The sequence below is a fragment of the Sinocyclocheilus rhinocerous genome, unplaced genomic scaffold (assembly GCF_001515625.1).
Source record: "Sinocyclocheilus rhinocerous isolate Xijiao unplaced genomic scaffold, SAMN03320098_v1.1 scaffold2109, whole genome shotgun sequence".
In the NCBI taxonomy this organism is placed as follows: Eukaryota; Metazoa; Chordata; class Actinopteri; order Cypriniformes; family Cyprinidae; genus Sinocyclocheilus; species Sinocyclocheilus rhinocerous.
The window spans coordinates 84447-103077 of record NW_015657975.1 but is presented as its reverse complement, the minus strand read 5'-3'; the positions used below and the strand labels follow the sequence as shown (position 1 = coordinate 103077).

The 18631-nt window shown below is 33.5% G+C and overlaps 1 protein-coding gene across 1 annotated transcript in view; it reads right to left on the bottom strand.

The window, feature by feature from the left end:
- The window catches only part of LOC107721945 (uncharacterized), a 47688-nt gene that overhangs the window by 189 nt on the left and 28868 nt on the right, over window positions 1–18631 (bottom strand). Inside the window, exons 5-11 of the mRNA XM_016530176.1 lie at window positions 7190–7231; window positions 6182–6217; window positions 5956–5969; window positions 5019–5166; window positions 547–876; window positions 393–410; window positions 170–273 (exon numbers count right to left, since the gene is read on the bottom strand). Coding sequence (XP_016385662.1) covers window positions 170–273; window positions 393–410; window positions 547–876; window positions 5019–5166; window positions 5956–5969; window positions 6182–6217; window positions 7190–7231 — 692 coding nt within the window. The remainder of the gene's footprint in view (window positions 1–169; window positions 274–392; window positions 411–546; window positions 877–5018; window positions 5167–5955; window positions 5970–6181; window positions 6218–7189; window positions 7232–18631) is intronic.

Genomic DNA, 18631 nt, shown 5'->3' with positions numbered 1-18631 from the left:
GAAGAAAAAAACATTATTTATCTATCTATAACATCCATATAATGTGTGGATTTTTCTATTGTACTAACATATACATGTGATCAAACATTTAACGCTTATGTTGTTAATATTCTTCCAGCATTCTTCTGTTTGAAATTATGGATTATAATTACAAGTTTATCATCCTTACCTTTCTCAACACGAACACAAAGATGACAAGGCCATACAGTGCACTCTTAGCAATGAACACACCGTATGCCAGCTTCATCATCTTCGATGATTTTAAATAGTCTTCTGGAGATTAAAAGATCAAATCATAGCATATTATTCAGCATATAATTACTGATAAACGTTTGACCCTAATTCATCTTTTGCAGATAGACATAAAAAAAAAGAAAATAACAAACCCTTACCTGGTTCATATCCACCCCCTGTAATTAGAAAATAATTCATTAGAAGACCCAAATATTAAAATATAAAAATTACTTTAAGCATGCATTGCAAAATGCATTGTATTCTATATGCAGTTTCTTTTTTTCATCTTTCAACTTATGTCTATTGAAATACCTCCAGTTCCAGTGATTTCAGCAGATTCGTCCTCAGAAACATCTGTTGCTCTGTAGAAGGTCACTGTACATTTGAATGTGCTTTTTGGTGTGAATTCATTTTTAGGGACTTTAAGTCTGCTGGATATGCGGAACATTTTCGTTTTTTCGTCTTGGGTGGCATAAGGGTCTGTCGCTACATCCTCTGTTATGTTTTTGCTACCAACTGTCCATTTTATGCTCACATGGTCTGGGTAGAAGTTTTCAGCCAAACACACAAGAGTGACCTTTTCCTTACAGCGCGTCTCATTTAGAATTTTTACATCTGGTTTATTGATGGCAACATCAGGATCTGTAAAATAATATAAACAAATGGCATAAATAGTATAAGCATATGTAACAAAACAGTAATATAAACATACACATGAACAATTTTGGAGAGCATTTTCCCATGACATTTCAGTCTGCTAAAACTTAATCTGAAGAATTATGCAGGTTGATGATGATGATAATGACTATTTTTGTTATTAGTATTATTATTATTGTTGTTGTTGTTGTAAAATAAATTTCACAATACCCTTTATAACCTCTTTACACAATACAAAAATCCTACTAAGAACAGTTGCTTCTTCAACAGGAAAACCACATACAACTAGTTTATCTGTACTAGCCACCTTTCCATATATGCAGCTCATAGCAACAATCTTGATAAAGCATAAAGTATATCAGCAATATTACATGCTTATAAAATCACTATATGTAGTGCACAACAGCAAGAGTTTCTAAAGAACAGCTACATCATATAGTCAGTTATTGGAGGGAAAAATCAGGTAACACTTTTTGGATTTTAAAGTCCAATTCTCACTATTAACTAACTATTAACTACAACTCTTGCCTCAAGAAACTCCTATTTTGCTGCTTATTAACAGTTAGTAAGGTAGTTGTTAAGTTTGTGTAGGGTAGGATTACATATATGCAGCTCATAGCAACAATCTTGATAAAGCATAAAGTATATCAGCAATATTACATGCTTATAAAATCACTATATGTAGTGCACAACAGCAAGAATTTCTAAAGAACAGCTACATCATATAGTCAGTTATTGGAGGGAAAAATCAGGTAACACTTTTTGGATTTTAAAGTCCAATTCTCACTATTAACGAACTATTAACTACAACTCTTGCCTCAAGAAACTCCTATTTTGCTGCTTATTAACATTTAGTAAGGTAGTTGTTAAGTTTGTGTGGGGTAGGATTCAGAGATGTAAAATATGATCATGCAGAATAAGACATTAATATGTGCTTTATAAGCACTAATAAAAACTCAATATGCTAGTATTATCCATGCTAATAAGCAACTAGTTAATAGTGAGAATTGGTCACTAAACTAAAGTGTTATCAAAAAAATTAATAAAATGGATTTACTTTCTTACCCAGAACAGTAAGTTTGGTCCCATTGCCAAAGTATGCAGGTCTGTTGTTCACACTGTTCAACAGCTACAGTAAAACTCTTCCTATCACTTTAACCTGATTACATTCTATAATGCATGAATATGACACTCAAAATACTAATTTTATGCAATGCTATAGACCATTGACATTTGAGTGTCATATTCATGCATATTAATCAGTACCACAATGAATTTAGTAAAAAAAAAAATTTCAGAAAAACAACAATTTGAGTGTCATATTCATGCATATTAATCAGTACCACAATGAATTTAGTACTTTTTTTTTTTCAGAAAAACAACAGGCTTGCATATCACCATATTAAATATTATGAACAATTTTAGTCATAGTAAGGCAAGAGCTTGTCTTAAGGCAGACTATTTTCTAAACCAATTTTCACAATTTTCTAATTCTGGTACTTCAAAACCAGATTTCAAACTCAGCACTGTTTTTAACACTTAATGTTCTCAGAACAGTGACAATGTCTTACTTTTATGCCAGTATCTCTGATTAATTCATATCAACATACACAATTCCATACAAAAAAGGACTTTGTCACATTTTTACACACACATTCTTGGAACTTACAAACTGATAAAATACCAAAAACACAAGCAAGCAAATTTTCTTACCTAGAACTGTAAGTTTAGTGCCATTGCCAAAGTATGCAGGATTGCCATAGTAAACTCAGCACTGTTTTTAACACTTAATGTTCTCAGAACAGTGACAATGTCTTACTTTTATGCCAGTATCTCTGATTAATTCATATCAACATACACAATTCACTTAGTACAGTTTTGATTAAGAAAAAAAGGACTTTGTCACATTTTTACACACACATTCTTGGAAATACCAAAAACACAAGCAAGCAAATTTTCTTACCTAGAACTGTAAGTTTAGTGCCATTGCCAAAGTATGCAGGATTGCCATAGTTCACACTGATTCTAAGCTACAGTTAAAACCTCAACTATAGTGGAGATCATGAGAACATTATCCTACTATATTTAACTCTATTCCTAAAGACAATTTATTTACTCCAGTTAATTGACACCTTTATTTTAAATATACTATTTATACTATGCAATATCAAAATCATTAGAGTTTTTTTAAAGAGCAGAATGCTCCATTTACTCACCTAGAACTGTAAGTTTAGTGCCATTGCCAAAGTATGCTGGGTTGGCATTGTTCACACTGATTTTAAGCTACAGTTAAAACCCTGAGCTACAATGCAGATGCATGTAAATATTGCCACTTATTAAACTATTTATTTATTTTTTTGTAAAAGTTGGATTAGCTAGTCCAAGTCTTTCAATTCACCATCATTTTAGATAATCTAATCAAATTCGTTAAAATGATTAAATATCAGATTACTCAATTTACTCACCTAGAACTGTAAGTTTAGTGCCATTGCCAAAGTATGCAGGGCTGCGATTGTTCACAATGATTCTAAGCTACAATTAAAACCTCAGCTATACTGGAGAGCATGTGAACATTGCCACTTATCCCACTTTATCAAACTTAATTTTTAAGACTGCATTTTCCGTTTTTTTTTTCACGAGAACACCAAAATTGCAGATATCCTTTTAAAATATTAGGTTATGAAGATCAAACATAATATTTAAATTACTCACCTAGAACTGTTAGTTTGGTGCCATTGCCAAAGTGTGCAGGACTAAGATTGTTCACACTGATTCTAAGCTACAGTTAAAACCTCAAGTATACTGCAGAGCATGTGAACACTGCCACGTATCCTAGTTACATTTCCAAAGACTAGACCTATTCCACAATCTTAGATAACATATTTAAGCTTTATCATTCACACACAATAGGCCTATTCAAATGACTCACCTAGAACTGTAAGTTTAGTGCCATTGCCAAAGTATGCAGGATATCCAGAGTTCACACTGATTCTAAGCTACAGTTAAAACCTCAAGTATACTGCAGAGCATGTGAACACTGCCACGTATCCCAGTATATCTATTTCTTAAAGACTAGACCTACTCCACGATCTTAGATAACATATAAAAAATAATAAGCTTTACAATTCACACATAATGTTCAAATTACTCACCTAGAACTGTAAGTTTAGTGCCATTGCCAAAGTATGCAGGATTGCCAGAGGTCACACTGATTCTAAGCTACAGTTAAAGCCTCAGCTGCAGCTGGATTCATAGAAACAGTTCCACTTATCCCACTACATCTAACCTAATTTTAAGACATAATAAAATTCTCGAGAACTGCTAGTTCATCCAATACCAATTCATCAATTTTTGATGTCATATGGCAATTTAACTTTTGTTAATGACATCCAATGTTATCAATATCAATCAATTAAACAGTGTGGAAGAGTTTGTTGTTTCTTACCCAGTACAGTTAACTTTGTTCCATTGCCGAAATAAGCCTGGCCAGCACCAGTGTCACAGCATACATGTGCACTAACAAATTTACCCAAGACACCAATTGCTAAAGCCCTAGCATAGGTTTTTACTTGAATGTCCTGTGAATATCACAAAAATTATCTACTATAGAAAAATTATTTTAGTACAATGAGTAGTAATTTAGTGATTTATATATCAGAGAGATATGCAAAAAAGAAATATAATTTTTAAAACTCTCAAAAATTTAAATTTTTAGACCTGAACATCAGATAAGCAAGATGTGTTCCTAAATATCCTAGAAAATTTATGAATATTATCCAAATTACTCACCTAGGACTGTTAGTTTAGTACCGTTACCAAAGTGTGCTCCACTAGCCATGTTCACACTGATTCTATGCAACAGTTAATACCTCAAATAGTCAACATCATAAATGATTTTATTTACTGTACCTCAATACATCTAACTTAATTTTAAAGAATGCTTATCTAAAGGTCACTGAGAAGTATTCCGGTTCGATTAAAGTCAATTTAATATTATTTTAGATATCATAGAGCAACATTCTATTTTTTATTGACTTCAGTTTGTCACATGTGCATTGCGCCTTGTCTTGCATAAGGATGTAATTGGCAATCAATGAAATAGCATGAGCATTTTTGAATATTCTTACCCAGAACAGTGAGCTTCGTTCCATTGCCGAAATAAGCTGGATAACTACCACCAGTGTCACAGCACACATCTGCACTAACAAATTCACTCAGGGTGCCAAATTCAAGTCCCTTTTTTTTTAGCTTAAATGGCCCATGAATGCTGCTCGACTACATCCAACTAATTTACCGAGATTACTTATGGCAAGTCTGCTCATTTCAGTCATTTCATAAATGTAACACTCAAACATCATAACTTAGAAGATTCATTGCATATTAAAGTCAATAAATAACAGAACATTGCATAGCTACATTTCTGTATATCTAAGGTTTTGCATATAACACAGAATACTGAAATTACTCACCTAGAACTGTAAGTTTAGTGCCATTGCCAAAGTATGCAGGACTGGCAGTGTTCACATTGATACTAAGCTACAGTTAAAACCTCAGCTACAGTCGAGATCATATAGACTTTGCCACTCATCATCTAACATAATTACTGTATGGAAATTAGATTTTTCTTACCTAGTACAGTTAACTTTGTTCCATTGCCGAAATAAGCCTGACTAAGACCAGTGTCACAGCATACATGTGCACTAACAAATTTACCCAAGACACCAAATGCTAAAGCCCTAGCACAGGTTTTTACTCGAATGTTCTGTGAATATCTACTATAGAACGATTATTTTAGTACAATGATTTACAATATAGTGATACATCAGAGAGATATACAACAAAACAAAATCATTTTGAAAAATAATCTCCTTTTAGACCTGAACATCAGATGAGCAGAATGTGTTCCTAAATATCCTAGTAAGTTCAGAAATATTATGCAAATTACTTACCTAGGACAGTAAGCTTAGTTCCGTTACCAAAGTATGCTGCACTACCCATGGTCACACTGATTCTATGCAACAGTTAATACCTCAGATAGTCAAAATCATAAATGATTCTACTTACCTCAATATGTCTAGCTTTTAAAGAAAGATTGTCTCAATATTACTGAGAAGTGTTCCAATTCAGCTAATTTCAATGTAATAGAATTTTAGATTTCACACAGCAACGTTTACAGTAAATTGTTACTAACCTCTATTTGACATAATTCAGCACATTGTGTTGTACTGTCTAGTATAGGCATGTCTGTGGCAATCAATGAAATAGCATGAACATTTTTTTATATACTTACCTAGAACAGTGAGCTTGGTTCTATTGCCGAAGTAAGCTGGATAAGTACCAGAGCACAGCATACATGGGCACTGACAAATTCACTCAGGATGCCAAATCCAAGGCATTTTTTTTAACTCAAATGCCCCATGAATGCTGCTTGATTATATTGAGCTAATTTACTTAGATTACTCATTCTTAGTGTGCTTATTTGCATCATTTCATAAATATAAAACACGAGCAGCATAATTGAGGTTGCATATTAAAATCGATAAATAACTGAACATCACATTGCTACATTTCTGCAATATTCTGATTTACATATCACACAAAATACTCAAATTGCTCACCTAGAACTGTAAATTTAGTGCCATTGCCAAAGTATGCAACACTGCCAGTGTTCACACTGATACTAAGCTACAGTTAAAACCTCAGCTATAGTCAAGATCATGTAGACTTTCCCACTCAAATTATCTGACATAATTAAAAAAAAAAAGATTTTTCTTACCTAGTACAGTTAACTTTGTTCCATTGCCAAAGTAAGCCTGAGAAGCACCAGCGTCACAGTGCACATGTGTACTAACAAATTTACTCAAAACAGCAAATGCTAAAGCCTATGTCATGCACATAGAACATTATTTTGAAAACTCTAAATAGTGTACTTAACAAATAACATTTCATTAGGTCTAAACATCAATATACTCAATTTACTCACCTAGAACCGTAAGTTTAGTGCCATTGCCAAAGTATGCAGGGTTGTACTGATCACACTGATTCTATGCTACAGATGAAACCTCCTCAAGATCTTTCCTACATATTTATCTGTTTTTGTTTTTACTAACTTGGAACACAACACTATGGCAATTGACAATCAATTGCCTAAGCATGCTGTCTAACTCGAATAAGTGTTAAGAATAAGAAAACATCCTATCTTAGTTGAACTACTAAGCATACATTACAAAATAATAGTATTTTTTAAACATTTTTGTAAAGGTCAGCTTAGTAATATTACTTTTGTTTTATGTCTTACCAAGAACTGTTAACTTTGTTCCATTGCCGAAGAAAGCTTGACCTCCGCCAGAGTCACAGCATACATATGCACTAATAAAATTACTCCGACTTTATGGACTTAAGTCTTGCAGTTTGTCTAAACATTGAGGCTTCAGAAATGCTTAGCCATTTTATCTATGCTGAGGAAGATGTTTTCTAAATCCCAGTGTCAAATGATATCCCTGAACTTAGACATTTTTCTTAGTTTTCTTGCTATGATGCAGAAGACCATGCAAAATAAAGTCAAAATGTGTCTTACCGAGTACTGTGAGTTTGGTGCCATTACCAAAGTATGCAGGGTCGTAGTTGTTCACACTGATTCTATGCTACAGATAAAACTTCCTCTACTCTTAATACCATCTATATGCCATCACTAATTCCACAATACAAACGTTACTTTTCAAATTAAATAAAGAATTTTGAGTCAGAAATTACCATCAGAATGCATGTAATTAGCAATATTTAATTAAGCATTGCCATTTAAACCATATGAAATGTGTTTCTTACCAAGTACAGTCAACTTTGTTCCTTCGCCAAAATGAGCCTGAGCAGTAGTTGACACAGCACACATAAGCACTAATAAAATGTCTAGGATATCTGCCAGGTCTGGACACTGATCAGTGGCTTGTTACAGACTTATTTCCAAAAGAATTATCCACAAACGTCAGCACCTAATAATATTTATCCAGCAAATTCAGTCAAAAATGTCTCACCTGTCACTGTAAGTTTAGTCCCACTGCCAAAGTGTGCAGAACTGTACTGATTACACTGATGTCAAATGACTGTAAAAAACTAAAGATTTCATACTAACTGCATCTAAACCACACTGGCTATAATAAAGGTAACATGCTCAATAGAAAAAATGTTACAAACACACTGGCTATCAATATTTAGCAAATCTTGGATGGTGTAGAACGTCGCAAACAAGCCAAGAGCTGAATTTGAGCAAAACAGCAGTCACTAGACATAATAAAGATATTACTTTGCCAACCATTGCTGATGCTTTTGCGTCATTCCACTTAATATTTATACAAGATTTATAATCAGAATCATTGTTTGTCTTACCTAAAACAGTAAGTTTGGTGCCGTTTCCAAAATACGCTGGCGTGTTTGAGCACAGAGTATCAAGACAGTATCACAAACTTCTGTCTCACACAACCTTACTCAACTATATTATGTAATTCCCATTGGTAATTGCATGTAGCAAACACATTCCTTGCATTTAATTCGTCTTTTACACTTACAAAAATATTGTACTTACCTAGAACAGTCAATCTTGTCCCCTCACCAAAGATAGCCTGGCTGGTTCCAAAGCACATCATGCAGGCTCACTGATAAAATTACTTGAACTTCATAACCCTTACAGTTAACTAAATCTACACTACATTTAGTTCTGTGATACATTTGCATTCTCTGTTGTCTCAAATGACACATTTTATGTTTTTAATCATGTTGCTTGAAATTATCAACTTATAAAACAGTTGCACAGTATATTCATCAAGGTTTCCAACTGAAGCAGAAGTAGTACTTACCAAGAACTGCTAATTTGGTGCCGTTACCGAAATAGGCTTGATAATTGGCACAGCATACGACTGTCATGTCAAAAAGGGTCTCTAATCGAATATTGAAATTGCACTGTATTTTTCCACAATACTTTAGCATAGTTTATCCTTAATGGACAACCATCAGCCACTTGAGCTCAACGAATGTTTTTGTTAATTGTCTAATATTCCCATGTAGGCCTACATATTAGTGTAGTTAAAAGTGTTTCTTACCTAGAACTGTTAATTTTGTTCCATTTCCAAAGTGTGCTTGATAAGCATTGTCACAGTGAGATGGTATGCGCAAATTTACGACACAAGGTATGGTACAAATTATTTGAAACATTTGGGTCTGATTTGGAGGCCCCTTCCTTACTGCTGTCATAGTTTAGTTAAAATAGAATATCAAAAGATATGAGCTTTAAAAAAAGCTATAAACGTAATATATAATATAAATATATACCTAAATTAAAGTAAACTTACCTAAAACTGTCAGTTTCGTTCCATTTCCGAAGTATGCTTGCAAACCAGAGGCACATTGTTTCAGAGTACTCTGAAATGTGCATTAGAATTCCTTTTTTTTCCATGATTATATAAAGTCTGTTAATTCCATAATAGTTGTCTCCCAGGAGGCTGTTCAATTTAAAACCATGACAATCCAAAATATGCATTGATTGAAAGGAAAATTATCAAATTCTCCAGTCAGGTCCAACCTTAAGTATCCACACATGTATTTACCACTGATAAAATGTGTTTAAATATATAAAAAATGCAAAAATTGCTCAAAACATTAGTGATCTTCCTCTCCTAGATATCTACTATATGTAATGTTGAAATCCATAGCAGTGTTTGCAGTGTTTGTACTATTTGTCTCTGTCTAATTGACTGTATATGGAGGGAGGTTTTTGTACAGCGGCTCTATGGGATTGTATCACCGTGGCCCCCTGTCCCCACGGTGCTAAAACATTATACAAAAACAAAAAAATATCCTTCTCTCTTTCCCCCCACTCTTCCCCCAAACCCCCATTTTATCTTTATTTTTCATCATTCTCTTGCACATGTTGTTTTTTATGTCTATCTGTATACAGTCTATGTTGCTATTTCTGTGATTACTGAGAATTTGGGCAGGTGCAGATGCATCCACCTAAAAATGTCTCTATGACAGTTTGCCGACCCCTCCCACATCCTCATCAAACAATCATCAGAGTATAGAGAGATGACAAGAACTGTATCTGTTCAATGTTTAAGCAACAGACATTCACAAAAATCTTCCAAAAAAAAATGTATTAGCAAAATAATTCTGAATGATTTGTTTATTCTTTTTCCCCCCCATGAAACAGTTATGAAAAAGATTTATGATAAATAAAAAAATGTTAAATTAATGTCAAATACACCTCTAATTAATCTAATACATTAAATGTAATTACATTTATTCACCGAATATAGTATGGAAACTTACTGTTAACCAGTTAACAGGTTTTTACTGTAGCATTTTTACAGTCTTTTACTGTTAAAATCACAATCATTTTTTACAGTGATACTGATTCAATATTCAGAATTCTTAAAGCCAAACTGATCCTCACAAAACCAGTGCTGCACTCATGTTGTTGCCCTTTCCAGTGTTCAGTTTTTCCTGAAAAAACATTCTTCAAAAGTGTTCTATATGCATCTGTATTTTCATAAGCAATTCCAAGTAAATGAATAACTGCAATAAAACACCTGATGCCACTATCTATAAAAGTTTCAGCTAAAGAAATTCAGTACTGCAATTCTATTATAATGCCATAGCAATGTTTATATTTTCTCAAAATCATGTAAAACTACATTACACAAATGTATTCGTAATTAACAACTTCTATTTAACTTAAAGACTCAACAAACAGCCTAGATGTAAAAGAAATGAACAGAAATGCTTATAATATTGCAGTTTGTGAAGCACTGCACCATGTTTCCTCTCTTTAAGATACTGTTAATAAAACAACTGCAATATTGTAACAAGTGCCATATAGAGACTCTAATAACTAAATTATTTTCAGTCAGAGCACAGTTTTAATTGTGTAGTTGAGTGATTATAAAACATCTCAATCGTTCTAAACATTACGTACAGCATCCTTTCAATTCAAAAGAATTCAAAAACTGAACATTTTGATTAGTGGCTTTTTCTCTTAGTGGTAAGTAACAGTGTTCTATGATAATTTACTAAAATAATGATTAATTGTTCCAATGTGTCAATAAGACATGCTAAACTAATCAAAAGTAACATTTTAAGCACTTTATTGCTCATGATTGCATAATCAGACTACAATGGTGACGTAACGGAATATATCAGGGATTGAATGCATCATCATGCCATCTGCTGCTGTAAATAGAGTATAAAAACAGTACTAAAGTTGCTCATATCATCCTGCAGAGGTCAGCATATGATCTTTAATCCAGAGGATGATCAAATCATATTAAATTGTACTGCTCTTCTCAAAGCAAACTGTATTAATGGTGCAATACTGCAAGAAGAGCACTCTGCTAGATTAAAGGCAAGAAATATCTAATAAATGATAATTAAATTGCAAGAGTAATGAACATGTCTATGTTCAGAGCCAGAGATAAGAATGCATATGAAAATAGGTTAGAAATCTGAAAATATGAATTGTAAATCTGAATTCATAATTATAAATATGAATATACATAAGTCACTTTGAATCTGAGCAATGTTCCAAGATATACTGTATTTAGTCCACTGGGATTTTTCACTGTTTGTACTTTGTCTGTGTTTGTTCCAAACAAACTGTCAATTTGTGCACATTAGAGACAGGGATTTTTCAGTTTCTCTTACTGCAGGTTATATTGTTGCACAAGTAGATGGCATCAAGTGACTGGCTTTTTGAGTAATTAACTGAATAATTCACTCGCACGCATCAATTCAGTCAAAAATGCATTTTCATTACTAAACACCAATCATGTGTTGGTCAGTTACTTCCTGTTTACTAAACCATTACACAGAAAGACTTTACAAAAGAGGAAAAAAAGATAGATGAATTACAGCAGTCAGGAGAGAAAGTTCACATAGCCTATATATTGTCTCAAAGGACTAATTTATGTATTTTAAATGTACAGTAACTTATTCCTTTGATGGCAAGGCTGAATTTTCAGCAGTCATTACTACAGTCTACAGTATTACCTGGTCCTTCAGAAATCATTCTAATGTAGTGATTTGGTGTGGTTTGTATAACTACGCGAAGGCACATCTGATACTTTTCTCTCACCCATACTTTTATTGGATTGAGGTCTCACCACTGGTCTATAAGATAGTTTGATAATGTAAGATTCTGTAATATTCATCATGGAAGTTTATGAAAAGAGCAGACAGTGAATGTGTGAATTGGTATTTGTGCAGTCCTTTGACAAGGTGCAGATAGTGAAGGTGCTGGTGATATTTGTCAACAAATATAAAAAATAAACATAAATTAAGGTAGATATATGTTAACTGTGGAAACATGCAATCACATATATCCATATAACCAAATTATGTTTTTTTCATAAACATTGCAACAGACATTTAGCACTCAGTTTGGAGCTTTAACATATGACAAATTTTATTTAAAAAAAATATAATACATATTTTATATATTAATACCAACCTGGTCTCATAAAAATACGTACCTCTGGCAGTGGCGGAGCCAGGATGTTTTTATAGGGGTGGCCAGGGAGGGGCCAGCAACCAGTCTGGGGTGGCACACAAACCTTCATTATTTCAATATAAAAATGTGATTGACTATAAAGTATTGGACTGTTTTAGTCCCTAAAACACAACTGAATACAATTAATTTCTACTAAATTGCAATTGAGATGTTTGTGAATTAGGTCAAGTAATGCTGAGTGAATATAACAATTTGAGTATTATTCCCCACCTCCAGGTATTTTAATAAAGGGGCTCACTATAGCTTTATTGCTCAGTCAGCTTGGTTCTGGTTCTCAAAACCCCCAAAAGCTTGTTCTCCATTATTGCATACTCATTGATGAGACATGCAGATAGTGATAAGAATTGGTTAATAAAAAAAAAGAAAAAGAAAAAGTAAAAAAAGGCCAGAAGTCAACAGCACATAAATGCCAGAATATAAAATGAGTTATTTTATGCATTTAAATTGTTTCATTTTCGTTTGTAAAAAAACAAACAAAAAAATTGTGCATGTTTTCTAGTATAATTGCACTGTGTTCATATTTACTTGTGCATTAAATTACAAAAAAAAAAAAAAAAAAAACATCAGCTTGCACCTTATATTGTGATCTCAATTGCACAATATTGGCCACCCCCTGACTCCGCCCCTGACCTCTTGCTACTTTTCTGCAACACCGTTTTTACGTACCTTACAGCACGTTTAGCCGCAGTTTCAAAGAGAAATGTCCACTGAGTGGCCCTAAACCATGGGTTCAATACGTGAACCCTGGCACGTTTTTATTACGTTGGTATAGGTACGTATTGCTGTGTTTTTATCACGTTGCTTCAGGTACGTATTGCGGCGATTCAGAATTCAAATATCCGGGGACTGTCGCTAAAAGTTAATGCTCTATCGTGTTGGAAATATGCCCTACACCAAACCAAACCCTAAACCTACCCGAGAGTGTTAACAAATGCAAAACTGATATAAAAACGCATTTGTTGATGCAACCGTGCCATTTGAACTTCCTTATATGCAGATTTGAACTGTTTTGTCGAACCGTAGTTAAACGGGATTTAAACCGGAGCTCCTCACTTCTCAAATACATCTCCGTACTCCATGAGCTACCGATCAAACCTACTATCTATGAAAACCCATAGATATGAAGCTGGATATGTGCGATGCTAACATTCAAAAGCGTGCGAAAATTACACTTTATTAATCGAAACTCTGTACATTTGTGTGAAAAGGAATAAAAGGTGTCGGAGTTTTACTGCCTCTAGTGTTCATTTCTTTTGGAAACTGCAGTGATATGTACTTACGTATTTCGCGTCTCGCGAAAAAGTGCCCCCAGGTACGTTTTTGCCATGAGACCAGGTAGATTAATACACATGCATAGGTCCTATAAACAAGGGCAGATTTAGTGAATTGGGGGCCCCAGGCAAAATATAGGAATGGGGCCCTATACATTTGCACACATTTTCCTAGATCAACCTTGAGGTTCCTTTTTTGTTGTGATGCTTGCTGCTGTACAATGGTGTTATTTTAACTACAAATTTAAATAAAACTGAAAAAAATAATGAAAAGGCAATTATACTCAATATTTAATTACAGCTTCAGATGCATAATATTTTCATCTCCTTCAAGCAGGGTACACAAAAAGCACGTTCAACTCGGACCAGGGGCGCCTGCAGGATTTCTTTTGAGGGTACACACAGAGGGGTTTTTTTGGGGGAGGGGTATATCTTTTAAACCCGGGGGGGATCATTTTTTGGGACCAAATGATCAGTGAGAGCAGAACGTATGTGTCACACGTTTTAAACTCATTTTTTTCCCCTTTTCCCAAAAAAAAAAAATAAAACCTGTTTCAGGTATTAAAATAGTTGTTTTTTTATGTAATGGAAAAGTGATTATATTTCGTTTATTTTTTTTATAAAATAAATGTAGAAAAACTTTTGGAGCATTTTTTGTTTATTGAATGTAAGGTTTTTTTGTTTTTTTTTGTTTTGCTTTTTTAAGTAACGGCCAGCGGCAGACAGTGAAGACATATATATATATATATATATATATATAAGATTTAAATTACTACTTTAAAACAAAATAATTCAAATCGAAAATAGAAACTCTTTTATTATGTAATCCGTGCATTTTTCTCTAAAGGCACATCCAATGAGGAGATGGCGAGTCATTTTTTCATCATCATAATTGATGGATGTCTAAAATATACAAATAAGGAAAAGCCTAAAATTGGCATATATGTAAAACTTTGGCCTATAATTGTGTAGCTGCTTTTTCTGATTTTTATGTTGCTCTGTTCTGAATACCTTAAACTTTAAAGGATTTGCAGCAACGCAATTCTGTTTGATATGTGAATTATTTATTAGCCTATTTTTTTTATTTATTTTTTTATCCATGCAGCAAATGCTTTAAAAACAGCTTTAAAATTACTTTATTCCATTCCAGACGCTTTTAAAGTACTTCTCACTGTGAATTTTATGGGTAGCTTGAATGTAAACATTGTCATGAATTCGTTGTATTCCCATTTCTAAAATAGCCAACAAATTAATTGTTGTAGGCTAACCCGATCTCATGAAAGTGTGTATAGCACGATTTTCTGCTTCTATTTGGCGTAATAGGCTATTTCTATGAAGAAATTGACTTTGGCATGCAAAAGACTGATAAATTCATAATTAAATGGCTGGCTGGTTCAGTCGACAGAAATACGGGACACACAGGCCTATAATAACAGCTGAAATGTTTGCGGGGCAAATCTCAGGTCAGTCTGAGCAATCATGGTACTCACAGTGCGTACAGCCGTACACCTGCAGGCGCCACTGACTCGGACGGTTGTTGTGGTAATAAACACCATAAACAGCAACCGTTCGCGTGTCATCGATTAATGCGCATATCCATTTTAGGGGGCCCTTGGCTTTTGGGGGCCCAAAGCGGTCGCCTACCTTTGCCTAATAAGTCCGCCCCTGCCTAAAATTATAGTATGCTAATTTATATTTATTATTAGATGTACACTGTAAAAAATGACTGTGAATTTAATGGTAAATTCCCCTACTATATACGGTGAAAAACTGTATTGGACATTATATGTATTGGACATTAATTTTACGGTAGTATACCGTTTTTGGAAGTGAAAAATACCGTATAATTTACAGTGAATAACTGTAAATTGACATTCCCAGAATTCCCTGCGTTACATTTCAAATTTGATGTTTTTTTGTTGAAATAACTGTTTTTTCTTATCAGTTTTGTATATTAGGGTTGTGTGTTACACCTAATGTTGTTAAATGAATGTTTATTGTATTATTTCAGTTTCATGTGTGTTACCATGATGGTGTTTAGTGTTTGTGTGAATGACACTGTGCACCTTCTATATATGTTGTTATTTAAAATCTGCTTGTGATGGGCTTTGGTTCATCATGTGACTTTCTCATCACCACCTGCATTTGGTGGTTATCAGTGTATTACAAAGGTGCAAAACAGATTTCAGTACTTCAATAGGTTGGTGTATTAACATTATATCAGTTAATGAAATTACGGTATTTAACTGTAAATTTAAGGTAAAACCGTAAAACCTAAAACGTTGCTACCATATTTGTTACGGTAAAATTCCGGCAACCACAGCTGTCGTTTTTTTACCGTAAATTTTACGGAATTTTTTTTACAGTGTATATTATATCATCATTCCTCAAACTCTTGTATGTAAAGGGTGTACATATGAATTTTGTACATATGAAAAGGAGTTCAAAGATATCCCACAACCAGCTTGATTATCATGTATTTTCTCTCTGATCATCGTGGCTCAGGTTGAGGTTATTGTTCAGGTGCTTGGCTAAGTTAAGGTACTGTGCAATGCTTGAGGCGCAGAAATAAATACCCGAGTCCTCCTCTGTTAGATTCTTGATCTCCAGTGAAGATTCTTTAATTTCAGGACGTTTCATTATGTGTTTTGTTACTGTGAATGGAGCAACTGTTTCTTCTGTATCTTTTCCAAGAGAAATAGCAACAAGGGACAGTTCACCTTGACCTCTCTGTCTGTACCAGTACATATAATAATAGCTGCCATCATCGTGGTTACATTTTAAAGTAACCTGTTTATCCCGTTGAATAATCAGTTGAGTTTTACTAACTTGATCATTCTGAATGATGGTTATTCCTCCTAATGACTCTGTTGGGTAGAAAACAATTGATTATAGCAATTTTCATAACAATATTGATTTATAAATAAATGTTTGAATTTCAAAACAGTCTGGATAGACTTACTAATAACTAGCAGCAAAATAAACCCCAAACACAGCAGTCCCATGATATTAAAGAGGAGAATCCACTCCTTACTGTCTCTCAGCCCTTCTAGATTTATTTTGACTATCCTGTTTAGTGTGTCTATGATCAAAAGGAACAGGAAATTACATCATAAATGAGAGATGAAAGCACGTTGCAGTGTTAACTTTGTGGTTGTTGTTTAGCAGTGCAGCTGTAATATGATACTGTGTGCTCGTGGCACAATAATAGAGAGCGGAGTCTTCAGTCTCTAGATTGTTAATCTGCAGCGTGGACATCTTTATTTCAGGACGGGTTGCTGCATACTTAGAATCTTGAGTTTTAAATGGTTCTTCAATATACGCCTGATTTTGGCCAGCAGAAAATACCAATAAAGACAACCCCACAGTTCCCTTTGCTTGCTTGTACCAGAACAATCTGTAATGGTCAGAATTATCATGTTGACATGTCAATGTCACAGTTGAACTCCTGTTGGCAAACATTTCTGGCTCTTGGAGGATTTCTCCATTGGATTTATCTGGAAAACAGGTTAGTTGATAAAGATAAAGATAACTGTTGTAATTGTTGGTAACCCTTGTGAAAAAAAGTGTGCTACATAGTATTGAATGTGCATTGTCGGTGTACTTCAAATCTTAAAAGATATATTTTAAAAAAATGTACTTGCAGATAATATAATATTAATTAAATAAAAGGCCACTTAAGTCTATTTAAAGTGAGTTTAAATTTAAGTACACTGTTAAAGTGTACCTTGTTATTACTAATGCCATCATTAGTAATAACATACTAAATTATTAATTTTAACTTTACTGTGTTACTTAGTATTATATTTAAAATTAATATGTTGTAAATGTACTAACGTAATCATAAAATGTGTAAATACAACATTTTAAATAGATAACATGCAAGTTTAAATAGAAATGACATTAGACTATTTTAGTTTAGCAGAGACAATAAAGGCATGAAATGTGTATGAAATCACATTTAAAGATGTATGTAAAAATGCATTGAAGTTAAATTTAAACTATAAAACAGTTTAATTTAATTGCAAATAGCATGCAATTAAGTGCATATCTATTACATTCACTTCACAAGTATATCTTTTAAAGGAATATTTCTGAAAGTACTCTTTTTTATTTTTTTAAAGTATGCTAAAGTGTACTTCTTTTTCACAAGGGAATGCAAATTGATATATAAAAAGGTAAAGAAGAAAAAAAACTATCAAAATCCAAAAGCCTTACAGACAGTCAGCAGTAAAGTGAGTATGAACCAGCTGAGCTCCATATTGTCCCATAAATGAATGAGGTGCACTCAGTAATGCTGTGACTGAATTCCTATACAGTTCTGAGGTATGACAGATAATGTCAACTTCCTGTGAAAATAACAAGCACACGCCCCAACAACACATCTCTCCGGTGCTGACAAACTACTCACTAAACTACTCATAATTTCTAGCTAACTAATACTTTTCAAAACAAATATATATTCATTTTCAAAACTAAGGACTTCTAATTTGAAATTATTTATATGAACCATCCAACTGAGACTCACTAAACTGGTTCACAAGTTCACTGCCTATCCAGTCTTAACAGAAACAAAGATATACGATTTTGGTTCACTGTCATTGCTAGATTATTTAGTAGCTCCCCAAAACTGCAGCCAATGGGTTATACACTGTAAAAAATGATTGTGATTTTTAACAGTAAAATACTGTAAAAATGCTACAGTAAAAACCTGTTAATTGGTTATCAGTAAGTTTCCATACTATATACGGTGAATAACTGTAATTACATTGAATGTAATTTTACAGTAAAATACTGTTAAAATTACAGTTTTTGGAAGTGAAAAAGAAAAAGTAATTGTATAATTTACAGTGAAAAACTGTAAATTGACACTCCCAGAATTCCCTGCATGACACTTCATATTTTATGTTTTTTC